Source organism: Stigmatopora nigra, chromosome 4, assembly GCF_051989575.1.
Source record: "Stigmatopora nigra isolate UIUO_SnigA chromosome 4, RoL_Snig_1.1, whole genome shotgun sequence".
Lineage (NCBI taxonomy): Eukaryota > Metazoa > Chordata > Actinopteri > Syngnathiformes > Syngnathidae > Stigmatopora > Stigmatopora nigra.
In genome coordinates this window covers 3,742,168-3,768,817 of record NC_135511.1, presented here as the reverse complement: position 1 = coordinate 3,768,817, position 26,650 = coordinate 3,742,168, and the positions used below count along the sequence as shown (strand labels likewise).

The window sequence follows — 26,650 nt, the reverse complement described above, 5'->3', positions numbered from 1 at the left end:
CAATGGGTGGTTTGACTCTTGTGTTGACCACAGTTAGGCCATTTGATAGGTTGCTGCATGAAGACCTGTAGGAAATATCAAAATAATATTCCAAAAGGATTGAGGAGTAAATTTACATACTTCCACCCCTTGTCCTGAAGTAAAGGTAAATAACATGAACTTCCAAATATTGTCTCACCTACATACATTTACAAGCGTCCATGCACATTCTATTGAGTTAACACATACTATTATATACATTTTATAACACACACTATAAATTACTTGAGGTAACAATACACAAAGACATAAAGAAAAAACAATATACAAAAATACAGAATTATTACACTTACTGATTGGGCACTCCTTCATCCTCATTTCTTAAACTATTTCTAGAGAATTTTAAATGGTCTCCTATTTTTACATTGTCTCAAATCAACACTAACGCCCCTGAGTTGTCTCAACCCACATACTGATAGACAAAATTTAGTCTGTTGTATGAAATCTGGCGCTCTTCGATTTCACATTGTCTCTATAGCTCTTAATACTTATATTTTGTAAACAACTGTTTCATATTCTGTGTTAGTAGATTATTCCTGGCTTTGAACATTAGTGCTGCTTGATATTGTACAATGTCAGGAAACTTGAGCAATTTGCATTATAGAAAAAATATATTTGTGTGATTCTGCGACAACATCAGTAGATGAATGATGTTGTGCTGATGAATAAAATGTACCATTGGTTACAAAAAAACAGTCAGCTACGGGTAGTGACTGGGGTGACACCTAGGTTGGTAACCATCATTTTTCAAAACTACGACTAAAACTTATTGTAAAAATAGGTTGGCAAGCCACTCAAGAGGACTTTGCATTCTGTGAACCTAACACTAGAACATATGCATTCCATGTGTCCTACCTAGAGCCCTTTGGCATGTGGTGCACTTTACCCAGCTAGGCATTCTAAAACGTTTCCCCTTTAAATACACACTTGGCTTGGCTCATCATTGGAAGATGCCTAAATTTAGCCATGTGAAATCTAGCCTCACCACCGTTATAGACTACTTACTGTCTGAGGTTTTGCACGCTATTGCTTGGACAACTTCAGCACACACTTGACAGGTAAATTGTTCATGCTTTAGAGTCCCTCATGTCAGAGTTTACTTTACTGAAATAGGTGGATTGGACTTGACTGAGGTGTGTTTTTTTTTGTCTGTAGAATAAACCAAACTATTTAAATCCTATGATGCCTGAATTCACGGTGAACCAAATATATATTAAAAACATTAGAGGAACATGGAAGTACATAAAAAAATAAGATTCATCAAGTAAATATTTCGCATAAGGCAAATAGGCTTAAAAGAAGAAAATGTGGGTATTTTTCCCTTAATTTACATGTATTTAATAAATTTGAAATTATTGTATTGTGTTAGTAATCTTTTTAGAAAATTACATTTTATTATATTATTCCTCCAAATTTTTAGTATAATTTATTAAATAAATTTAGGCATCAAAGGGCTAAACAAGCATGAGTCAGAGTGTCATTACATTGACTCATTGGCTTTGACGGTGTTATGCGCCCAATGTGTTTGAAGTGGAAAGTCTGTCGGCAAAGATCGATCACAGGTTGATTGGAAGCTACACAATCAAACGTCTGTCAATGGCAGCCAATGAAGTAACTGCGTAACCACCAGATGGTGCCTTGTGTTGTCACTGCTTCTCTTAATAAAAGAAATTACATGGGGTAAATGTCTTTATGACATGTCAACCTTTGTACTTATGTTGGATCACATCACCAAGGTACTCACATCTTTAAGCCTACCTCACAAAACTGATTGATTGTCAATTTTCATTCCTTCCCCTCAGGTCGCATGGTGTTCTGTATGCATGGCCTCTACGTGTTGTTGTTGCTGATGGTGGTGCCGCTGTGGAATTAGTGCGCCATGGCTCAAACGGTGCACATCAATTGCAACGGCCCAGGTAAACATGTTGAGTTATAATTTTGAGAATTGTTTCTTAAGATTTTCATTATTTTGAATGATTTTAAATGCCCCTGGTAATGCGGCTTTGCAGAACCTGAATCTGGTCAGTAGATGGAGTAGTCTTATTTACTTTTTGTAATGTAGGGAGGGAACTGTCTTATCTTTATTGGACAACAGAAATACAAAAATCATGTTATGATATTAATTTTCTTAGAAAGGTAACAGTCTCTTTCATGTTTGAATGAGGAGGAATGCAATTTATTTACTTATTCAAGGTTTGAAGTATAAAATGTGAAAAAAATATTTCAAAGTTTTTGTGATAATAATCCATATTGCCTTTTTTTTTCATCGGGATAACATTTTTTGTCATATCGCCCAGCTGTACTTTTTTAGTACCACTGAAAAGAGCTGTCAATTGCTGTGGTTTAGAACACGTCAGATTTTGTAGTACTGTTAGATTTTATTTGTTATCCAAAGAAGCGATTTTAACCCGTGATTTACAGCCCTAGCGTTTCCCGGGTGTTCTCATCATGAGATCCAGTTGTTGGATTTGGCAGCAGCATGCTTGTCTGAGGCCCCGGGGGAGAAGTTGGCACTCTGCTTTTCTCTTTTTGTTGCCAGTTCGCTCTGGAAAAGGGCAAGAATGTGCCACAAGTGTCTACCGGTATTTTCTAAGTTCCCTGTCTTTTTTTCGGGGACGAATATGTCTCTTTGCTCTCCCGTAACTGTTCAAACAAATCTTTTCTTGAGAATCATTTTATGTATAAAGTCTGCGGCACGTCCAGGAAATACCATGTGGAAGGGTGTGTGTGGGGGGGGGGGGGTAATCTGGAGTCCCTGGACTTGCCACGGTTTAGGTCTTAAGGCCTGACAACGCCCTCGGCAGGAAAACGACAATTGCGCAATTTTCTCACACTGTCACACTGCTATCATTGTTGTCTTGGAGTCCAGCGATGGTGGAAAGTCAATGATAACATTGTTTTACGATGACGAGATTTTGTTGTCTCCTGTCATGTGACTATTGAGTTAATTTGAATTGATGAGGTCAAGAATCCATCTCCAAATAGAGAAGAATGGGTAAGAAACAGCCTAATACCAGAAAAAATGGCTTGTCGTGTTAGGTTTTTATTTTTGTATATATTCATTTTATATTTGTGTATTTTAGGAGTTTTCAAAATTATTTTCTGATGTTAGTTATTTTAAGATTTTTTTTTAGGAAAATCGGTGTTTCAATGACAAAAGGTTGATATACGAGCATCCAGCTGATGCGAGAGTCTGCTAATGAGAACTTCATGGGCACTGTTTTTCTTTCTCGAGGCAACTCCTTCGTGTAAATGTCTCTACAAGCACTAGGCGGAGCGTTGCATCTTTTCAACGTTTTTCTTCCACGTTGGTCAGTGCAGAATGGTCTATTTTTTCAGAGGGTTGGAACGAATTAACTTGTTTTTAGTTCATTTCTATGGGAAAAGTTGATTTGAAATAGGAGTAAATCAACATACGAGCTCAGACCAGAAACACATTAGCCTTGTATCTTAACTTTGGATAACTTTATTCTTTATTCATCCCGTAATCGGGAAATTTCTTTGTTGCAATAGGAAGAGGGTAAGGATGCAGGAATAGGAAAGGCATTATACACAAATAGGTACTTAATAGTAAGTTAAGGTAGCACTGTAATGATATGACAGATTCAATTTTTCCGTTGTAATGAGGGAAATGTGTCAGCGGAGGGTGGTAGGTGTCAGGATGTACACTTACTTGCTGGAAACCCTTCCATCACCTTTCTACCCACCTGTTGTATTTTTTTTGTACTAGCATTTTATACTTGGGTGATTTTTAAGCTCCTTGAATACCAAACCCAATCTTTAGGCAATGCCTGGAGAAAATCTTAGAATTTGGTGAAACTATTTTTTCACCCTCTTCAAAGATTGAAATTTTGTCTGAAATTACTCCTAATGCTTCTCTGGTCAGTGTTTAATCACCTCCCAACCAATACTAAATTCAAAATCTCAATTAACTGTATCGTTTGTTCCTAACACTGAATTTTCTTGGACGTACACTGGTACTACATACCACAATAAGCCAGAGTAACAAAAGTGCACTTAGGACAATTGTGAGACAGACTCATCTTTTGTATGGTGGTATTGAACCTACACAGTAGCTCCGTGTGTTTGTCTGAAAGTAAAAAACTCCAGTGTTATTCCAACGAGTCGACAGCCCCCTTCACTGAATAACAGCTCTCTTATTCTGGAGAGAGCAGTGCTGTGACTTAGAGCTCCGTGTGATTGGCCCAAACCGTCGTCCAATAGAATTGCGGTACACAGTTTATACCAATAGTTTTTTCCCCCCCTCATGTAAAAGAAACGTCACAGTGTAATCTTTGTATAGTCTTAGCCAGAAGTCAAAGCGGGCAAGTCTACAGAAAGGTGAGGAAATAAATGTCAGTTACATTTTGTTTTTATCGAAATGGCCGTAGAAATGTTGTTGCTGGAGAGCACGTTTATTTCCAGCCTGTCTTTAAGTTCCAGGCATACCAGGAACAACTAGACCCTGCATTTAGAGTGAGGGTGGGGGGCTTCTTTTGAAGGGGCCTAAGTGCACAGAGGTTAGACTTTGAGCACTCCGCTTCCACTTGCGTGGATAAGCTTATACTTGTTTTTTTTTTTTCAGGGAAAAGGCACGCAAACTTGTTGCCATATGCAAAGATTTTCTTGAACACTGCTTATAGAGCCTGCAATAGATGTCCAAACTAATTGGACTGGGACGGGCGAATGAATGTTTGTTCTATGCTCCCTGTCCAAAAAGCTTGGACATTTAATGCCGTCAAAGTTTGTTGTGGGGATGTTTTTTTTTCCTCAACAAGACTACATTTTTTACAATGTCCCCCGAAAAAATCACATTAGAAATTCTGCTAAATCAAGGTATGCCATTTGTGCCAGTTTTTGGCAAAATGCAATTTAGGCAAAATTTGACAATCAAATAAACTGTGCAAAAATGTCATTATTTTTGACAAACATCTGTGCCCCAAAATTAGGTGGAAATGACTCGAGTAACCGTATCCTTGCTATTTCTCCAGAAATGTTATTCTCTTATCGATTAACCACCACAACACATATTCTTTGAATACTGTAAATGTATCCCCGCTTCAAGTGAATGAGTTCATTATTGGCAGCGTCACATGAAGTCTGGCTAAGCAAGCATTGTGTCTCCTCTAGTTTACTGAAAAACTGTCAGTTTCAATTAGTTCCATATTGAATACATTTGTAGTTGTACATAGCTATTTAGAAGCAGCACATCATGCTTTTAAAGCAGACCCTGAAATGTCTTTTTTTTTTATATCCATTATTTAGATTTTTTTAAATCAATATTGATGTATTTTCCAATTGTTTTGGAAGTTTAACACCAGTTGTAATGTTATTTTTCTACTTGTGTTTTGTTTGTTTCCAAATTTTCCCCACTTAGGTCTAGTTTCAATTTTAGTGTTCTCTTATATCTTTTGTATTCTCACATGTTGTGTGAATTGTATTCTCATGCTTAATTTGCTTCACGTGTTTGCCATAGTTTTGGTCTGACTTAGCTGTGCTCAGTATAGTGCCTGTCACTCACTTTTCGTTGTGTGGGCATGTTAAACATGTTTGTACTAGTGTTTTCAATTGTATGGCTCGTCAGATGAGATTACAACTAGATGTTTTCCTTAGTGTTTCTCTTAAAAACAACTTCAAACCTTAAACAAATTTTCACCTACTTCCAGTCCCGATTAATTGGATGTCAAGCTTTGTCTTTGGCACTAAGGATGAGCAAAAAACACTCATTTTAATTCATTGGCTCTCCTTTACATCCAATCCACCTGAAGTGAAAGTGCTGTTAGCATATGAACAAATTCTAGTCTTGTGACTGGAGTACTCTAATCATATCATGCATGATTTTTAACCCCCTCCAACTGGGCCACCGTGGAAGGATCCATTTTATAAAAAAAAAAAAAAAAAAAAAAGGAATTAGAATGCCCTGGGCGATATGAGAAAAAAATGTTATCACGATAAAAAATAATTATCAGTCTTAAATTTTCACTATCACTTTTTTAAATTTTAAAACTTCAAACTTTTGGGAATAAATAATTAAATTACTTTCCTCTTCTTTATGAAAATAACTCTGTTGCCTTACTTTAAAAGAAAAGAGAATATAAAATGATTTTTGAGCTTATTTCATTGTTCTACTAGGGAATAAAGAATTCCATTACACTATGAAAAGTAATGAATAATAAATTCAGCAGCAATTTTGACAGGCATCTTTATTGTGATAAATTTTCTGTGCAATGTACCATTAATAAAATCAACTAATTACATCACCATTGGCAAGCAGACTATTTTTCAGCCTCACAAATCTATGTAAATATGTTTATGTAAGTGTATGTAGACTTTTGACCACAACTATACATGACAGTTTGACTTAAATTACCCTACGTCTTTTTTTTTTTTTTACATTTTATATCGATCTTGTGTGAAGTGCTTTCACTCTGGAGAAAAAATACTCCAGAAATTTTGCTCGACGGAGGTTGGCAACTCTGAACCTGTGATAAAACTCGCGACCCCACAACTTTGCAGCCAATGCGCTAACCACTCAACTTTAAACATTTAAACTATATTTTATATATATTTGTTAATTTTTTTTCTAAATGTCAAGGAAGGTTATAAACTCCGATTTGTCATTCTCTTTTACAGACAAAGATAACCCCAAGGAGTCCGGAGAGCCGTATTTTGTGGAAACACCATACGGTTTTCAGTTAGACCTAGACTTCCTCAAATATGTTGACGACATCGAGAGGGGGCACACCGTCAAGAAAGTAAGCATCCAGAGGAAACCCAAAGGAGTTCAAATCGGGCCGACGGCGGCTCCACGCCCCGAATGGACGTCGGCCGACTCGCTCTCATCCTCCAACAGCGACGAGAAGCAGCCCCTGGTTTTGCTGGACCACAAAGCCCGGCCGCTGCCACCCCAACTCCAGAGGTCGGGTGTCGAGGCTGACCCTCGCCAGTCTGAAACCAAACCGCTCTTGCAGTTGCCTTCGCCCAGGTTGACGCCACGCCGCAACCCCCTCGTGGAGAAGACGCTAATGGAGACTCGCCTTCGTCTGGAGCAGGAGCGTCTGTTCGTGGAGCCACCCCGCAGACGCCTGGCAAGCTTCGGGGGAACAGGCTCCAACAGCTCGCTCTCGTCGTACTCGGGCTCAGCGGCCGCCAGCCAGATCTCCCCCGGAGTCCCGCAATCCCTGCCCCTCAATGGTCACCTTAACAATGGAGACTACAACCCCTTCTACCCGCCGTCCATGGGAAGCTCCTTCCGCCAGAGTCCCCTGAGCTCTGGTGTGGCCACGCCGGTGACCAATGTTAGCCCGCTACAACTTCAGCAAATCCGCGAACAGATGGTAATTGCGCTCCGGAGGCTGAAGGAGCTGGAGGAGCAGGTCAAGACCATCCCGATTCTGCAGGTGAAGATCGCTGTTCTTCAGGAGGAGAAAAGGCAGTTGAACACCCAGTCCAAAGGTCCCAGCGCTTTTCGCAAGCGCTCCTACAGCGTTGGCAGCGCCGACCAAATGGAGAATCCGGGGCCGGTCCACACAGAGACGGCGCTGCACATCGTGGAGCCCGAAGCTCAACAGCAGAACGCTGAGCGGCTGGATGAGTTTCGACGTCTGGCTGCCCAAGTTCAGGCTCTGGAGAAGACCACCCTCGACAATGAGGATCGTGAAATACCTACGAAGAAAGACAATCAGAACCAAGCCCTTCATAAGTCGGTGGGCGTGGTCACTGACGAAAACATGAACAATGTTCGAATCCAGCTGAGGAGGCCGCCCAAGGAATGCAGCCGGCGGGATGTGGCCGTCGCCACAGACCGCCGGGGCGCCCGCGATGCCTCTGTTGGGGTTGACGAGACCATGCTGGGCCTGCCCGATGAAACTGAGGCAGAAATGGAGCTCCAGCGGCAAACCGTGGAGTCACTGAAGGACAATATTTACCACCTGGAAGTTCAGCTGAAAGAAACCACTCACCAGCTGGAGATGACCAAGCTGAAGCTAGAGCTCCATGCGGCCGGTGGCTCCAACAAGAAAAAGGTAGATAAGGGCTTTATGGTCAGGCCTGAGACCTACAACGTCTTTGTGGAGGCTAAAGTCCCGGTTCAGAACCGTGGTGTTGGTGACTCTGGAGTTCAGAGTGTGTCTGTAGCGGCAACTTGTCAACCTAGCGTGCGTAGTCTCGGCACGGGAACGGACCTCAGCTCAGATGAGGACTGTCCCGTTGAGGTCCGTGAGGTTGGGACTATAACGGTGGAGTCTCTCAACTGTTGGGCCTTCTGCAAACCAATGACAGAGTTGCTCAAGGACTCTCGCTCTGTCGGCAGCGGGGATTGTTCAGTGGATGTCTGGGTTGCCCCGCTCGGGACTGCAGTGTCACGAGGAACTGACCCGGATCTGCCGGAGAAAGCGGACTCTTGCATCATGGTGGCCCCCGAGTCGGCCAGCCAAGAGACCAACACTGAGACGGAAGTGGTCAGCAAGTCTACCAACACCAGAACGGCGGTCCTGACAGACTCCTTTACCAACACGGCTGCGGCTATAACCAGAACTGTGGCTGCCGGTGAGGGCCTCGTCAAAGACTCGCCCCCGGCCATGAAGGTTCATTCAGTCGCTGTGGGGACAGAGTCGTCCCTTGGCCAACCCTGCATCCCCAAAACCAAAGAATTTGGCGTTGGTCCCGTCAGCGTTCATGAGAACTTTCTCGTCGGCTTAAAAACTCGCAATATCTCGTGTGGACCCTCGAGTTTCACGGAAGGTAAGAGTGACACCGTATCGGCGCCCGTCGCGGACATGCAGAGAGGGGCCTGCCTGGACCATTACATCGAGAGGGTGCAGAATCTGCTGTGGGAGCAACAGACGCTTCTGACTGAGAACTACAGCGAGCTGGCTGAAGCCTTTGGTCAGCCAGAGTCCCAGTTCGGATCTATCAATAGTCAGCTGGTCAGCACGCTCTCATCCATCAACTCTGCCATGAAAAGCACGAGCACCGAAGACCTGCTCAATCAATCAGGTCAGTTGCTTTCACCAATTTGTTGAGTCACGACCGATTAACGATGGTGTGTGTAGTTTGAAGTACAAACACGTGTACACAAAATCCATTGCTTCAATAGCAGCCGTTCAACAGAGTTGAATACTTGTAATAAATTGGAAGAATCTAAATTTGCATGATCTAACTATTTGTAATTCTTCCAGTAACTCATGATCTTTCCAGAAGTAAAAATTCCAAATTAGGTCATTAGACACCTGTTAGTTTACTTCCTCTTAATTTTTTTGGGCCTACCAGAGCTCCCTGTTGTCGTTTTAAAATTTCCTGCTCATTCGCTGTTGATTTCATGGCATTTATGGCTACTTCAGGTTGATTTTAGGGTGTTTACAAGTCATTTGTAATCATTTTGGTGCTTTCCCCTGTCACATCTTTTTGCTTTTTGTTCATTCCTAGATTCTTGTGTTAATTTACTGGTAATATTGGGCTTTTACATTTCACTCTCTTAATTTTTGGCATAATTTGGACGCATTTGTCATTTGCAGTTAATTTCTATCACTATTTTAATTCAACTTTAAATTCATTAACATGTGAAATCTTAGTTTCTCCCTTTGTGTTGACAGAAAAGAGTTGATGTGATAACAATGTATTTATATATGGAGCGTGCGAAAACTGGGGTGTGTCATTTTGGACTCGAAGCAGCAATGAGTTCATTTCTTTTTGCGAGCCAAACACCCGCACCTAAATGCCTGGTGCTGATTCATGGCCGCCAAGTTGTTGCATAAGACGCTCTCACGCCGGCAAACACATACTTTGTACTGCTGTGCGGCCCCCTTTGCCTCGGGTCACTCTTTCTAGTATGTGCCGTGACATGGCAATTACAGGGTTTTCCCCAGATTTTAAAAACAAATTTGCCACTTTCCCTACTTAAATCTTTCAGTGCCCTTGATTATGAAAGATGTCGAATCACGTGGCTTTTTAAAACTCAATTTACATGTCCAATACATTGGAAGTGTGAGTTCTGATTCGGGGTACTGATTTTTTTTTTACTTTAAATCAATCAGATTTTTCTCAGGATCTTTTGCAGATACCGAACTGAAGCCTATATTTTTAGAGGAGTAAAAATAATGCCAAATTTAATGTACCGTATTTTCTAGACTATAAGTCTTAAATTTTCTCCAAAATAGACAGTGCGCCTTATAATCCAGTGTGCCTTATATATGGAAAAAACAGAAAACCAAAAACGCAAAACCACCACTGTCGGATATTAAAAAAACAAACGCCTGAACAGAAAAAATACTGTTAAATATGCAGATGCCATCTTAGTTTACAAAATCTTCCATCATATAGCTCCTCCCCCACTGCAAGTATTTACACCAAAAAAATCCAAAACATCAACAATGGCTGGCTCTAGAGGTGACTGTGTAGTGAGTGCTTCATACCTGAAAGTCAATAGCAATTACCGTATTTTCACGACTATAAGGCGCACTTGAGTCTTAAATTTTCTCCAAAATAGACAGTGGGCCTTATAATACAGTGCCCCTTATAATACAGTGTGCCTTATATATGGAAAAAATGTCATTCATTGGGGGTGCGCCTTATAATGCGGTGCGCCTTATAGTCGGGAAAATACGGTAACCGTTAAATGATGAATCACTTGGTTTATATTCAAATCAAATGTTTTGTTTACGATAAACCTGATCTGTTACTGTCATTAGTTTCTAAAGAGATGATGTAGCCCCTCAGCGGATATAGTGGTGGGATTCACAGCGGCAGAAAAGCACGTTAGTACTGAAAACGCAGGGCACCCCTGAATTGGATCCAATCTGGCAACCAAAACCTGATACTGTCCGATAATCCCTAAAATATTCTTATCGGGTGCCAGTAATCGGCTCGTGGCATCACTAGTTCTGATAGTCATCCACTGTGAGACTTCCCGTTTCAAATAGATTGGACATCTAGCACCGCCAATGGGAGCCATTGAATCTAATAATGATGACAATTTTGAATTTCGAGAATGACATATCCTGGCTTTACCTGGAGGATGTATTTGTTTTCAGAGGGTGTGCTGCAGACACATGCACAAAGAGCCACCAAGATTCCAACTCAGCAGCTAAGTGCAGCTGAACAGAAGAGTCGCATGGACCTGCAAATGTCCACAGCCCTACATGGTGCGTACATAACAGAACCGCTATCACCAAAAAGAAATCACTGGCTGACACAAGTTATTTTGTCCCTGGGCAAAGTTCCATTGGGATATTTATTCATCAACTTTGAACAACATTAACTCATTAGCTACCATTCATGAGCTATCTTAACCTAACGTGTGAAACATTAAGAAGAAGTATCTGGTAACTAGAGCTGGGCGATATGACAAAAATTGTTATCACAATGTATAGTATAGTGTAGTATAGTGGAGTGGAGTAGAGTAGAGTAGAGTAGAGTGGAGTAGAGTGGAGTAGAGTAGAGTAGAGTAGAGTAGAGTAGAGTAGAGTAGAGTAGAGTAGAGTAGAGTAGAGTAGAGTAGAGTAGAGTAGAGTAGAGTAGAGTAGAGTAGAGTAGAGTAGAGTAGAGTAGAGTAGAGTAGAGTAGAGTAGAGTAGAGTAGAGTAGAGTAGAGTAGAGTAGAGTAGAGTAGAGTAGAGTAGAGTAGAGTAGAGTAGAGTAGAGTAGAGTAGAGTAGAGTAGAGTAGAGTAGAGTAGAGTAGAGTAGAGTAGAGTAGAGTAGAGTAGAGTAGAGTAGAGTAGAGTAGAGTAGAGTAGAGTAGAGTAGAGTAGAGTAGAGTAGAGTAGAGTAGAGTAGAGTAGAGTAGAGTAGAGTAGAGTAGAGTAGAGTAGAGTAGAGTAGAGTAGAGTAGAGTAGAGTAGAGTAGAGTAGAGTAGAGTAGAGTAGAGTAGATGGTTAGCGCACTAAGTAACTTTTTTTGTTTCAAATATGAAACCTACAACTTCAATGAAAAAGTAAATTACTTTCCTCCTTATTCAAAAATGAAAGTAACTGCTACCTTAGTTTATTAGAAAAGAGAATATGAAATAAGTATTTTTGTTGTTCTGTTGTGCAATAAAGCAAAAAGAAAGTGTAAATTTACCTCAGTTGGATTAATTCAACCATTTTTAGTCCAATAACAAGTTTTAGATTTTTTGTTTACAGAACATTTAAAAATAAATTAGGGAAACACCTTAGTATCAAGAAGGAAAAATATTACAGGCTGTCCTCAAATGAGGACAGTGGGTTAAAGGACATTTTTAAAACCGCTGCTCTTTGCGTACAGGTATTTAAGAAAAAATGCCATGGAGAATTCATTTAAAAATATCAAATTTTTATCAAAACGTTTAAATATTAACGTTGACAAAAGTTATTTCACGATAATTATCATTAACATTTTATCGACCAGGTCTACTGGTAACACTTTACATATACTTAAGTAACTGTTGAGAAAAAAATGCTTTCAAGAGTAGGTTTTACTTGTTTGTGAGGAAGAAATGCTACTCTTCTTCCTCTACTATGAGCTTCACTAGTTGTTCCAGTTCTTCCTCTGTATGCTCATAATAGATTAGACTTATTTTTGCCAACGATGCCCGCAGTGGCTCTACCAGTTTTGCCATTGATAACAATAGTCAAATGACTTCATTTTATGAACCAGTCATGATACAGTCAAATGACCAAGCTTACAGTCAGATACCTTGTGATGATTACACCGGCCTGTTTGTCTTTAAAGAGGCATAAAGAATAAACTATTTCCCACAGAGTGCTACCCTTGACAAGCAAAAGCATGCATGGATTTCAACCTTTTGCAGTTTTTTATTTGGATTCAATATATAGCAGTAACAGAAATATGTTTAATTTTATGGCAGGAAATGTTTCTTCCATTTAAGAGCACTACTGCGCTTTGGATGGCTAATGTCTCATATCTGTAGATCAGAGTTGTCTACAGATATGAGACCAGTAGTTACAGTAATACCTCGATAATTGTGGTTAGTGGGGGGTCGGAGTGGAAGATAAATGAATGGTTTAATTAATAAAAAATAGAAATACAAAAATTCTGTGATTTAGTGAAGCAGCGGTAACCGAAGCGCAAAGTAGCGAGGTGTCACTGTATTGGTAGATCGCACGACAATGACATTTTGGTCTTTTCTTTCCCCTCTGTCGATTTCCTTCGCTAGGCTCTTATGAATTTGGCATGTCCTCCGTAAACTTTAATGTTAGATCGAGAGTGGATTTTCACCCTCGTTCCCTACCTCACCCATTCATACTGATAGAATCTAATGCGAGGTATATCGTTTAATAAATGCTTAGCTTTGTAAGTGGCCTCTAAAAAAAGTTAACTCCTTGAAAAGTATATCTTGAAGCAAAAAAAGTTTGAACACCCCTGCAGTAAGTCACTTGTGATATCTTTGCACAAATGTGGTATGTTAAAAGTGCAATCAGTTCAGTTCCTTCAAAAATGCTTAATTTGAATTTAATTTTTTTTAAATTATTTTTTTTTTCTGAGAAAATCTGCGAAGCTCTGAGTCCGCGGTGGTTGATCCGCGAAGTAGTGAGGGAACACTGTACTATAAAAACAGTTCAATATTTAGTGTTGTGAGCCAAACATATCCTATCATTTTAAAATATCAGACATTGCTGTTACTCTTTAGTTGAGTATTCTTTTTCCTGAAAAGGTTTTATCTTGCTCCTGAGTAATGTTTTGACCACTTTTATTAATGCCACTTTTTAAGTTTTTAGATACTATAACCACCAGATTTAAAAAATAAATCCTTCGCACATTGGTATTTCTATGCTATCCCCAAAAAACAGGATCCATAAAAAGTGACTTCAAAAAGGCAATCTAAGTGGACTAAAAGAATATAGTTATCGATGTAATTAAAATATTTAAATGTATTGAAAATAACATGTGTATTTTTGAAGTGAGTTCTGAAATACTGCCTACAAATCTTTAATTTTCCTATTGTATCCCTAAAAAACCTGTGTAAAGTTGAATGATAAAACTAACTAAAATGAACATTTTTTACAAACTATTTTTTGTGATTTTCTTTTTGACATTGATTAATTTACTCAATGCGCCTTCAGGTCAACCGTGCTGTACCAACGCACTCAAATCTATCATGAAAAAACAAGACGGGCCAGCTGACTCCAATGTTTCCAAGAAGAACCTGCAGTTTGTTGGTGTCAACGGCGGGTAAGCCCATCCTTCTACCCATGCTTCATTTCATCCCAGTGACTGTCTCCATCTTTGTTGCCCTCTTGTGGATTAGTTACGAAACTACATCCAGCGATGAGTCTAGCTCTGAGGACAGCAGCTCCTCTGGATCTGAGGACGAAGGACAAGAGAAGGAAGGAGATGAGGATGTGGAGGAGAAGGGAGATGGAAGTTTGCATGAGCGGGAGACCAGAGAAAGGTCTGGAATTTAGATCATTTGCTGTTGGACTTCTACTAGCGCAGTGCTTCTCAATTATTTTCTGTTAGGCCCCCCCTAGCAAGAAGAAAACTATTTGCGTAACCCCCCCCTCCCCCCAACCCACTTCCCACCTTGACTATAAATAAAATCATTTTATAAAATTGTTATAAGTACAACATTTTATCTTTATTAACATTAAAGAAAAGGAAAAAAAGAAAGAAATATAGTCAAACTTACAAAGAATAACTTTATTAAATCTTGTTTTAAGTCTGCAACAGAAAAGATTTTAAGTGCATCAATGCCTGAAATAAAAAATAAACGAGAGCGCCACTGCCTGCTACTGTAGTGGATGCGCAATTACACTTTATACTAGTACGGCCAAATAAAATCCTGTTCCCCAAGGTTACACGCGCCCCCCCCCAGGTATCACACCACGCCCCCCCAGGGGGGCGCGCCCCACTATCTGAGAAGCACTGTACTAGCGATAAACTCGGTTCAATTAATGGCATGTTCGTTTAGTGCAGGGGAATGGAACTATGGCTCGGGAGCCACATGTGGCCATTTTGATGGGTGCATCTGGCTCTTCGATAACCTGTGCCCTATAATATGGAACCGCTGGTGACAGAGCAGAGACACTTTGTCTAAAGCTGCTTTAATCTTCTTTTTTTGCATTAGACTCTTCTAGAATGCATGCTCTCATTGATTAGCAAATGCATAGGAATCTTGTCAAAAGTATTCTGTTTTTTCCCACTTTAAAAGTGGTGAAATTAAAAAAAATGCATCCATTTACATGTATTTTGACTTTTAAATTCGGAGTATGTCTCCCAAGGAATAACATTAGAAAATATGAATTGTTTGTGGCTCTCTTCATCAGAAAGGTTCCCGACCCCTGGTTTAGTGCAACCTGTCACTCCAGATAAATTGGGGATGTAACGTTGTCAATAATTTTGCACGGAAAGATAAACATTACCAGCCAGTCTTGCCAGTTTAAAAATAGTAAAACTTAAGTTAATCAAAGCCCCAAACCAAAATGTTTCCATTTTTATACAAATATTTTTATTTTACTTTTGTTTTTAATTCAGATTTATAAAGTATACATCGTTATATATCTTTATCAAAATGATCCATTTTTTTCACTTCACTCAATACCTTTTTAAATTTCACATAGGCCAGACAATGACATTAATTAGTTAAACTTTGTTTATTTGGATTTTTTCAAAACGTGATTTATTAAACATTAATGTAGTCATGATCATTTTTTTTCCAATTTTATACAAATTATTTTTAGTTTTTAATTCATATTTTAAAGTTTACATTGATTTAATAATCAAGATAATCCATTTTCTTCACTCAATGAATACCTTTTTAAATTTCACAAAGGCCAGGCAACGACATTAATTAGTTAGTTTTTTTATTTGGATTTTTTAAAACTTGATTATTATTTAACTGTTTAATTTATTAAATATTAACATTTTAACCATGATGAATCACTTTGTCAAGTCAAAGTACACATTTCTAATGGATTTTCTTACAGTAAATGTGTCCAAAATACTATGACAATGGTTATCTCATATTATTGTGGAATCCTTTAAAATTTAAAGGATTCCACAATAATATGAGATAACGATTGTCATAGTATTTTGGACACATTTACTGTAAGAAAATCCATTAGAAATGTCTATTGTAGAAAGGTCTATTTAAAGTTTAAATAGACATCCAGTAAATGGTGGTTGCCAATATTTTCTTGTGTGTGAAGGTACGAGTTCAGTGAGAAGATGCTGGCGGCGTGCAATGTCCTCAAAGTTCACCTCACCCAGCCTGAAGACATCAGCGCTAAAGACCTGGTGAGTGTAGACCAGTGGACATGGATGAAATGCCATACCGCTTCATGGGTTAAATTCATACCTGTCAACTTGTACATTTTTTTTACCATTTCAAATCATGTACGCCGTACACCGACTTTTGTACGGGGAAATCTGTTTTTAAAAAAAAATCACCAATATTTATGAAAACCAATCTCAACAAGACCGTTTTGGCTAAAATACAGATGGTCTCGTAGGCTGGTAGCCAACGTCGCTACTCTCATCGATCATTACTATTGTCACGGTATACCAGCAAAAATTATACTCAATCGTATGTATTTTTTTAGCGGTGCGTACGGCAATATCGATAAAGGATGACATGCGCAAGCGTAGATATAGAGTAAATATCGCATGCATGGAGGAGCCACATAGTGAGAAACGAAGAACTCAGGGATCGGGTTGACACTAGAAAGAATGGGAGTTACTTCAAGGTCAATATGCTGGATGGATTAAAGCAGTGGTCTCAAACCGGTCCTCAAAGGGCCGCAGTGGGTGCAGGTTTTCATTCCAACTCGGCAAGGATACCTTTTGCAAGTGCAATCAGTTAATTAGAGTCAGGTGCTACTTGTTTTAAAGACACCTGATTGGTTAAAATGTCGGCACTGGATCGGTTGAAACAAAAACCAGGACCCACTGCGGCCCTATGTGGAACCCGTTTGAGACCACTGGATTAAAGCATTGTTAAGAGGCACTCAATTCTCATTCCGCGTCCCTTGCAATTTGTTATTTGAAATAAAAACACTTTTGAAAGGACTGATCACACCCGGTCCACTTTGGGGGAAATTATATACTTCACAATGCACTGTATGTGAGTAAATATGGGCCGCGTTGTGTTTGTACGGTTTATTATCACTCAATACGGGGAATTGCAATCATTAATAAGGGGAGCAACTGGCTGAGGTTGACAGGTATGTAAATTTCTTCTGGAATTTCGTTCCCACAGAGGGCGAGTGTCAATACGGTGCAGCACGAGTGGTTCCGCGCCTCCAGCCAGAAATCTGCATCGGCGTCGACGGTTTCCGATTACCTGGCGGCCTTCCGCGCCGTCTCTCCAGCCGTCCTGCACCACGTGGTTAATGCGGCCGACGGCAACGGTAACACGGCACTGCACTACAGCGTGTCGCACTCCAACTTTCCTGTGGTCAAGGAGCTATTGGACGCCGGTGAGTTCCACTTGGGGGGGTACACATGGAGAAGTCTCGATTGACAACAACGCCCTCCGTTGCAGATGCGTGCAATGTCGACCAGCAGAACAAGGCGGGCTACACGCCCATCATGCTGGCGGCGCTGGCCGCCGTTGAGACGCCTGTCGACATGGGCATCGTAGAGGAGCTCTTCGGAAAGGGCGATGTCAATGCACGGGCTAGTCAGGTTGGTATGCTGACAAGTTGACAGAAAAACATATATATTTGGTTCTTGATAGATGTTTGGTATCGCCCAATACTGTACTGGTGCATATTCTATCTTCTTTCATTCATTACTTATTATTGCTCTTATTTCTTGGACAGACACTGCTTAAGTCCCTGTTTGGTTGGCACTAGGTATTCAATCCATTTGAAGCGTGAGTTATGGCTGTGAATGAACGTTCACTCCCTTGCATCTTCCTGCTTCAACTGGATTGTGAACGTCTCCTAGTGATACACTTCAATTCTCACGGCAGAAGCGCTAAAATACCTTTAACTGACCCATACCAACATGGCCGCCTCAAGGCCAACGTTCTTAACGCCCACCCCTCTTTTTCTTTTCTTTTTCTTTATTTTAACAATGACAAATGGCTATTTTGGGCAATCTATGATCCTAAATGGATCTCTAAAAGTAAATGTTCATCGGCATGTTATTTTTTAGTCCTTTCTGATCAGTACTGTACGGAAGCATATTACATTCACTATGAAAATACAGGGTGACCCAAAAAGATGCGTATCAATGGAAACGTTTTCGAAACTGATGGGTACGCATCTTTTTGGGTCACCTTGTAAATGTAAAAAACAGGCCGTTTTTCAAACTAATTAATTATTGAATTTCTTTTTAACTGTTGTCGGATCTATATCCATATACTTTCAATAACTTCGGTTCAGAGGAAGCACGCAGACTCGGTCGTGATGAGAATTTACCAGACTTCAGCTGAAGGAGGGGGTCAAAGTAGCCAGCGCTGGGAGATGTGTCCATCCCCCAGCCTGACCAATTCGAATCCCTACCTACCCCCAACAGTTGAGCTAGTTTTATTAACAAGGGGTCATATGACCTAGGTACAAACTTTAGGCGGGAAGAGGTGAACAAAGAAATGGGTGTCTTGGTATATGACGCGCCCCTAACTCATAGGTGTCATGATGGAAATTTCCACTAGGCTCTGCAAAATTCTATCCTAGTAACTACACAGAAAATAAATAAAGAATACATTTTATACTCCACAACTGTTTTTCGAAATTTTGGTTATTTGCATTTTTTTTCTTCCTGAATTAAAAAAAAGTAAATGCAATATGCTTCCGTAATATGGACATCACTGCAACACTAGTGCTAATCTTAAGCATTTGTGCAGGCGGGCCAGACGGGTTTGATGCTAGGCGTTAGCCACGGTCGCATGGACATGGTGCAGGCTCTGCTAGCGCATGGCGCCGATGTCAACGTCCAGGACGACGAGGGTTCCACGGCTCTAATGTGCGCCAGCGAACACGGTCACGCCCACATCGTCAAGCTCCTCTTGGCCCAGCCCGGCGCCGATGCCACCCTCAGCGACGGGGTCAGTCAGGCCAACCGTCATTTCCCGCACGAGACTAATTTCCCGTACTGATCCATCTGGCTTTTTCACCCACAGGACGGCAGCAACGCTCTTTCCATCGCTCTGGACGCTGGACACAAGGACATTGCCGTCCTGCTTTACGCGCACGTCAACTTCGCCAAAGCGCCGTCGCCGGTACGTAGCCCCCGTCGTTTACCTCTTTCGATGTAGCCAAACGCCACCGTGACGACTTTGACGCGACTTTCAGGGAACCCCTCGGATGGTCCGCAAGAAGTCGCCGAGCCCCACTCGCAGGGGTGCCTTCGATTAATCAGCAGACAGAGGACTCATATTTTTGTTGACTTCCTGATTTCTCAGTTTAACCAACTGGTGCCTCCATTTTTGGGTGAACATTTCTCCCTCGCTTTCATCAGTCAAGTGTACATAGTGTTGATCTTCAGGTCACTTTTCTATCAATTTTTAATCTATTTTAAATAAACTGCAGTATTTTTCCAATGATAAAAATCATATGAAGTTGTAAAAGTATTTATCAAAGTATAGTTTTTAAAACGCATCCAGTTTTTTTTGTATATACGAAAGATTAGTCGAGTGTTGTCGTATGTTTTTGTTGTCAATGAGATTGACGCCTTTTTTGTGTGATGATAATCACGTTCACATTAATCAATAAACGTCTAAGTGTAAATCTGCTTGTTTTATTGCCACCGATGACGACAAACGTTCGGTTAATTAGAGGCGTGGCAGCCAGTGGGTTAACATGGATTAAAAGCAAGTTACGAAAGAAGTTGTTAGTGTTAGAGTTGGATGTCGAAATACAATTTGATTTCTGATATTTGCCACACAACAGTAAATAAAATCATTTTTTTCTGTTGACTCTTGCACACAGTTCAGTGTGGCTTTCACCTTTGAAACCAACTGGGTCCTGGGTTCAACTCCAGGTCATAGACATCATGTGGAGTTTGCATGTCCTCCCAGGGCTTGCGTGGGTTTCCTCCCACATTCCAAAAACATGCATGGTACGCTGATTGGACACACTTAATTGCCCCTAGATGTGGGTGTGAATGTGCATTGTTGTCTGTCTCCTTGTGCCCTGTGATTGGCTGGCCACCGATTCAGGATGTCCTCTGCCTCTGGCTTGCAGACAGCTGGGATGGGCTCCAGCACCTCCCGTGACTCTGAGGATAAAGCGGTTCAGAAAATGAGAGATGAGTTTGTGTTAGATGACTTGACACTGATAATGCTAGTTGTCTTCTTGTTTGCTTTCCATTGCGTTAAAAAGAGTGAAGTTTAAAATGTTTACCTTTCTTCACTGTAAAACTCAATTTGTGAGGTCACAAACCTGCGCGATGGAACATTTTTGTCGACCCGAGCGGGTTGGGCACGACCCCTTTTTCCTGTCCTAAATGCAGCAAAATGACAAACAAGGTGTATCAAAGGGAATTTTGACAAATTTTAGAGAAATGAAGCAGCAGCTCTCACCGATTTATGATGATGCAAGGGCTGCTAGCGAGGTGCTTCTGAGCTTGCTGCTTCCACTGGAGCACATCTTCATCCTGCATCAGGTAAGTGAACAAAGTATGCACCCGTCAGATGACAGCGAACCAGTGTAATACATTCATTTTCTGTATCCTGTTTGTCCTCACGAGGATCGGCGGGGGATGCTGGAGCCTATCCCAGCTAACTATGGACACCAGGTGGAGAACACCCAGAATTACACTTGCATTCTTGCATAGGTTCAATTAACTGTTCAACCAGCCTACCAAGCATGTTTTGTGGATCTGGGAGAAAACCGGAGTACCCGCACAAAACCCATACATGGAAAACTTGCAAACTCCACACGGGAAAGTCCGGACCTGGGATCGAAAGCTCGATCTCAACTCTGAGGCCGTAGAACTACCCACATGGCTGCCTGTATTTGCGTTCAAAATTCATCAAGTGAGGTGACTTAACTTTTTTGTAGAAATTAATCCATACATGGTCTTTTAAAATTAATGCAAAGCTTTGGGAGAAATATGATATATGTATATTATAATTGTTATCATCTTATACTTTGGCTTTTGAAAGTAGAAATCAATTTGTCACCCTGTTGAAACGTTACCAAAAGTGACGGTTTAAGGCTGTTGACCACCTCCTCCAGTTGGCCAATCTTCTTCTGTGCCTTATGTAGCTCCGCCTCCAAATGACCCAATTCGCAGGTGTGGCTTTTTCTACATGGGGAATGGAACAGCAAAAAATAAAAATAACTCCAATATTGTTCTAGCTTAAAATTTTGACTTTTTAATACCCACTTATTTTTAGTATTTATCACTCAAGTTGATAAAATGAGCTGCACCAACTTGAATGTTATAAGTCAAAACTTAAATTGTCAAGTTGTACTCTACTTCAAATGTTTCTTAAAGCTTAAACTGCTCCGATTCGATAACCCCCCCCCCCCCCCCCCCCCCCGTGTTTTATTTATTTTTTGTCATAATTAAAGACCTATTTTGACTTAATCATTATCTACAATCATTGTATATCATCACCAAAATTGGACTCCCTTTCAAACTGTAATTGAGAACTATCTGTATACAATGAAGATGACCCTGCAATCTGAACCTGAGGGCCTCCAGCTCAGTGTGCCTTTCTTCCAGGTCGGCCTCCAGCTGCTGCACCACCTAGTGGCGAAAGGTTATCAATACCTACCTTTCAATCATTGCAAACATGGAAATGAAAATTTCCGACCTTCTTGCGGACACAGCTGCGTCTGGCCATTTTGGCTACGGTTTCTTCCAGGATGGTCACTTCGACATCCGCGTGGCCCCTCTGCTGCCTGAGAGTCTGGTTTTCCCGGGCCAGCTGGTGAGCCCTCTCGCAAAGGTGGGCGTAGCGCGCCGTCACTTCACGGTTCTCTAGCGCCACCCGCCTACTGGCCTCAGGCAACTTTTCCTCCACCAAACGATCTATTGCCAATGCCGCATCCGCCGCCGCTGTTTCAAGCGCCTTCTCTAGCCTGCCCACACAAGGATTTTTTTTCTGAAATAAAACCTGGGTAAATGGAAAGTCAGTAATTGATTGCATTTACGCATTTTATTTCCATATACCTTTTAAGTTGCTTATTTACAATATACAATGTTTTTTTCTGATATCTATCAACAAAATACTTCTATATTTTGGATGTTTTTTGTCTCTTAAGTTTATACAATATGTTTAATAGAATGATATTCTGAAATGTTTTCCAAAGGAACTGTAGTTTATCAAACTGGGTTGTTTGGATGTTTAGACATGGTAGATGTGTCATTGCATTCAATTGGAATAAACACTTGGTTTTTTTTTATTCCCACTGAAAAGAACTGCAAAAAGGGAAAAAAAAACATTAAACTCAAGATTCTGTAGATGATTAAAAACGTAAAAAAATGTGAAAAGTTGACATGTATGCAATTTTTTCCTTTCCAATTAAATTTGGATCTGGATTTTAATCTCTCAATATTACCCCATAAAGTGGTATTTTAATGTCGTCAAAATGATTGATGCTGTTAAACCAAAACCCTCATGTTGCATTAAAAATAAGCAAAAAAAGCTTTTTTAAACTTGTGATACTATGATTACTATCTTGTACTATTACAAAATAGTTTCATTTTAATCTGGTAATGTTACTTTTTTATCTGAGTATTACACCATATGCAGAACATTATCACCCCACACCAGTGGTTGGGAAACACTGCTGTAATCCTCATCCCATTTTCTGAATCACTTTATCCTCACTAAAGTCTTGGGGGGTGCTAGAGCCTATCTATCCCAGCTGTCTTTTGGGCCAGAGGTGGGGGGGCACCCTGGTTTGGTGGCCCGCCAATCGCAGGGCACAAGGCGACAAACAACCATTCACGCACAAACTCATACCTAGGTGCAATTTAGAGTGCCAATCTGCGTACTCCGCATGTTTTTGGAATGTGGAAGGAAACCAGAGTACCCGAAGAAAATCCACACATGGCCAGGGATAACATGCAAGCTCCACACAGGAGGACCGATCTGGATTTTAACCCAGGTCTCCCACTGTGAGGTTGCCGCGCTAACCACTAAGTTTTTTTTACCTGCACTTTTCCAGATGAGCCTTCTTATTGACGGCACAAAGAGCATCTTTGTGCTCCTCTTCTTGATCGTTCAACTTCTTTTGTGCGGCCGCCATGTCAGACATCAGCTGCTCCTTCTGCTTCTCAAAGCACTCTACCGCCATCAGCCTAACAGCTAGGAGAAGATCAATCAAAACACTAGATTGTACTGTATTTTCTCTCATATAAACCATATATATTAACAAAAAAATATGACTGAACTGACAAATTTGCTATGTCTTTTTCACTACTAGATGTCAGCAAAGTAACATTTACTATTTGTTGGTTATTTTCTGTTTTGCAGTAGGAAAACAAGGGTTTTTGTTATAATATTGACCCTAATTGTGTGCTTTTAATTAATGCAGTATCTCAGAAATACCACGTGTGAAGATTCATCTACAGATTTCTCCGTCAAAGTAACTCATTTGTACTCCCTATTAAAACCAGCAATATGGAAGTGAAAATTTTGAATCAGGGGGCGGCTTATAAGCGAGAAATTGTAAAATTCAACGATTTGAAGGTAATTTTAAGGGTGCGACCTATGTGCGAGTAAATGCGGTAAAAAATATTTTCCTATCACAACAGTCAACAAGTGACAAAAATACTTGTGCAGATCTCTAAAGCTTAAAAAAAAGTAGTCACCAATAAATGCGCTTTTCCTGGATATAAAAAAAAAATCAACAGGACATCACTTGTAATTCACCCAAAATGAACAGGAAGCGACCTGCAAAATGTTGTTAAGCAAAGCAACCCCATGCAATTTCTCTAGAGATTGCATTTCAGAGTAAACTTAGTCACAAACATTTTAATGGTTTATAAAATTATTAGCGCAGCAAGGTGAACGAGTGGTTATAATATCTGTCTCACGGTTCGGAGATCAAGGGTTCAATCCCTGGCAGGTTCTGACCTTCCTCCTGAGAGTTTGCATGTTTACCCAGGCCTGTTTGGGTTTCTTCCCTCTATTATACTAGTCTGGTGTATCTCTCCATATCAGGGGTGGGCAAATCGGGTCCTAGTCTTTGTTCCAAAACACAGACTAAGAGATTTAGATTTAGGTTTCTGTGGAAAGAAGAAATACCTGACTGTAATCCACCAATTGCACCACAGATTGGGGAAAATGTGTCCTCTTGATGGGTTGGAATGAAAACCCGCACCCACTTTGGCCCTTTGTCTAATAGTTTGCTCATCCCTTATCTAAATTGCTCAGAGGCATGGAGGTGCCTATGAAGAGTTGTTTATCCCATTCTGCCCTGTGATTGGCTGGCAACCAATCCCGGATGTTTTTGTCTACTGTCCAAAGACATTGCACCCCCGCAGCCCCCGAGGATAACTCATCTCATTTTCTGAGCCGCTTTATCCTCACTAGTGTCGTGGGCGGTGCTGAATTCTATCCCAGCTGACTTCGGGCCAGAGCCGGGGGGACAGCTTAAACCGATAGCCAGCCAATCGCAGGGCACAAGGAGACAAACAACAATTTACGCTCACACCCATACCTAGGGGCAATTTAAAGTGTCCAATCAGTCTACCATGCATGTCTTTGGAATGTGGGAGGAAACCAGAGTACCCGAAGAAAACCCACGCGGCCCGGGGTGAACATGCAAACTCCACACAGATGGTAGAAAGACCTAATTTGAACCCAGGTCCTCCATTGTGAGGCCGACACACTAACCACTTGTCCGCCAGGCCGCCCGTAAGGATGACTGGTATGGCTAATGTATGAATGAAAGTCTTTGCTAGCAAAAAAAAAATGCAATTATATATGTATATATAAAAAAATACCCATATTAAAGTTAGGTGTAGCAAAGCTAGTAACTTGTACTATGAAGGATTAACTCGTGTCATTGACGCCAATGCGTTTTCCATGATTGGCATATATCCCAGTCCAAATGGATTGGACCGCTATCACTGTCAATGACACCCAGCATGTTTTAAATCTTACTTAGTCCGGTGTTGTCCCCCTCCAGGCGCTGGACATGTTCCCGAAGTTCTCGGATCTCCTTTTCCATCCGCTGCTGGAGAACTTCTCGGTCCCCCTGAGCTTCCTGTAGACTTTGGTCCAGCCGCTCCGTCAGCCGCTCCAACTCGTCCTCCTTGTCCAGGAGCTCCGTTTTCAGGTACTCCACCGCGTCCTTCCTCTCCGTCTCCAGGGAGACGCATCGACGCTCCAGTCGCGTTTTTTCCTTCTCCAGGCGCTGGCAACTCAGCTTCTGTCTGGACTCGTCAATCATTACCAATCTGCCTTTGTCGTCGTCGTCGGTACAAGTTTTAGACTCACCTCTCGAGATCCTCGTCCAAAAACCTCATTTGTTGCAGATAAATATTCTTAACTTTATTTCCAGGATCTTCTTGTTGGACGTGAACGACATGGCTCTGCTTTTTCTTCTTTTCTTCTTGTTTCTTCTCTTTTTTAGGCATGGTGAGAAAACAAAAGCGTAAAGTCAGAGTGCGCGGTTGCTAGGCAACGATGCGTTCAGAGACGCTCGGACAAAGTCTGCACTGAATTGCTGGTTAGAAAATAAATCATTGTTAATTTTGTTTTTTAGGGGATGAAGACAAATGTTTCTGATAATCACGTACATTCTTTTATTTATTATCTCTATTATTATTATTTAGTTTTTTTTTTCGTTCCTTGGGTTTTTTTTAAATGTAATAAGTGTGGCACAGCTCAAAAAAGGTGGGGAAATACTGCCTTATACAAGTATTTGTATGATGTACACAAGTTGTGTTCAAACTTTTTGCTCCAAAATCTACTTTTCAGGCAGTCAGCCTCCTGCGATGTCCCTTTTTTTCCTGGCTCCTGAAAAAGTTCAGCAATTATGTCTGTCGATGTAACTCAATACATTCCGTTGCGAGATTTATCAACATGTATGGGAGAGAGAGGGAACGAGGGTGAAAATCAACCCCGGATTCATGCACTAGCTTACTTTAAATATTATGCCCAATTCATAATAGCCTTGCGAAGGTAACCAACAGACTGACAAATCTGATTGTTGTTAGGGCCCCAAAGCAGGCAAACACATTCAAGCAAGACGTGGAGATTTCTGATTATTATGAGTTTCTGTTGTGTAGTGCCAGCGTAGAGTAGTCGTCTTACCTAGCGTGGAGGTTGATAGCCAAAAGGTCTGTAGAGGGATCTGAAGCAAAGGTACAAGGCAGTGGTCGCCATTCTAGGACAAAAACAAGAGGTTGAAGATCAATTAAGACAAAGCAAGGCGGAACCGCGAGAATGTACTTAAAAATTAACTGATTAAGACGATCCAGCAACATGATAAAGCTCTGGTTGGCTTAAATCAGTGGTGGCCAAGTCTGGTGCTTGAGAGCCCTATCCAGTCTGTTTTCCATTCTTCCCTCCGTTACCACACCTGAATCAAATGATCAAATCATCAGCAAGCTATCCATAAGCTTTACATCGATCCCGATTATTTGATTCAGGTGTGTTGGTGGAGGGTGACATGGGAAAACAAACTAGAAATGGGGCTCTCGAGAACTGGACTTGGACCCCCTGACTTTTTTTTTTACATTCTTAAATTTCTTATTTATATTTTTACTGGGAACACACTT

At 40.8% G+C, this 26,650-nt stretch overlaps 3 protein-coding genes across 7 annotated transcripts in view; 2 read left to right on the top strand and 1 right to left on the bottom strand.

The window, feature by feature from the left end:
- Positions 1–19,689, top strand: part of kank1a (KN motif and ankyrin repeat domains 1a) — a 36,311-nt gene extending 16,622 nt beyond the window's left edge. For both annotated transcript variants that reach the window (XM_077714441.1, XM_077714442.1), the window contains exons 2-12: positions 1,842–1,955; positions 6,673–9,036; positions 11,070–11,180; positions 14,080–14,188; positions 14,265–14,408; positions 16,165–16,252; positions 17,214–17,433; positions 17,499–17,641; positions 18,807–19,007; positions 19,083–19,181; positions 19,255–19,689. In XM_077714441.1, the coding sequence (XP_077570567.1) occupies positions 1,919–1,955; positions 6,673–9,036; positions 11,070–11,180; positions 14,080–14,188; positions 14,265–14,408; positions 16,165–16,252; positions 17,214–17,433; positions 17,499–17,641; positions 18,807–19,007; positions 19,083–19,181; positions 19,255–19,317 (3,579 nt within the window). In that variant the 5' untranslated portion in view covers positions 1,842–1,918 and the 3' untranslated portion in view covers positions 19,318–19,689. The remainder of the gene's footprint in view (positions 1–1,841; positions 1,956–6,672; positions 9,037–11,069; positions 11,181–14,079; positions 14,189–14,264; positions 14,409–16,164; positions 16,253–17,213; positions 17,434–17,498; positions 17,642–18,806; positions 19,008–19,082; positions 19,182–19,254) is intronic.
- Positions 19,690–19,726: 37 nt separating this feature from the next.
- On the bottom strand, positions 19,727–26,312 carry LOC144195069 (cilia- and flagella-associated protein 157-like). 3 transcript variants are annotated; one of them, XM_077714445.1, is made up of 10 exons: positions 26,184–26,312; positions 25,365–25,491; positions 25,029–25,300; positions 23,072–23,225; positions 21,726–21,993; positions 21,600–21,658; positions 21,103–21,211; positions 20,484–20,557; positions 20,344–20,403; positions 19,728–20,179 (listed from the first exon to the last, which is right to left on the bottom strand). In XM_077714445.1, exons 2-10 carry the CDS (start codon positions 25,391–25,393, stop codon positions 20,050–20,052), a joined length of 1,155 nt encoding a protein of 384 aa, XP_077570571.1. In that variant the 5' UTR covers positions 25,394–25,491; positions 26,184–26,312; the 3' UTR covers positions 19,728–20,049. The 3 variants fall into 3 exon arrangements, with proteins under 3 accessions (XP_077570570.1, XP_077570571.1, XP_077570569.1); XM_077714444.1 differs by lacking the exon at positions 26,184–26,312 and having other exon boundaries at positions 19,727–20,179; positions 21,600–21,646; positions 25,365–25,559; XM_077714443.1 differs by lacking the exon at positions 26,184–26,312 and having other exon boundaries at positions 25,365–25,559.
- The window catches only part of dmrt1 (doublesex and mab-3 related transcription factor 1), a 31,332-nt gene continuing 29,718 nt past the window's right edge, over positions 25,037–26,650 (top strand). For both annotated transcript variants that reach the window (XM_077714449.1, XM_077714447.1), the window contains exon 1: positions 25,037–25,203. The gene's annotated coding sequence lies outside the window, so the exon portion shown is untranslated. The remainder of the gene's footprint in view (positions 25,204–26,650) is intronic.

Bases quoted from the DNA above. Each gene is read 5' to 3' on its own strand.
- LOC144195069 (XM_077714443.1), bottom strand. From the start codon at position 25,504: ATGCCTAAAAAAGAGAAGAAACAAGAAGAAAAGAAGAAAAAGCAGAGC. The intron at 21,212-21,599 runs GTTCAGATTGCA...TTCCCCATGTAG, and splicing joins ACTGAGCTGGAGGCCCTCAG to AAAAAGCCACACCTGCGAAT. The intron at 20,404-20,483 runs GTGAGAGCTGCT...TGCTGCATTTAG, and splicing joins CCTTGCATCATCATAAATCG to GACAGGAAAAAGGGGTCGTG.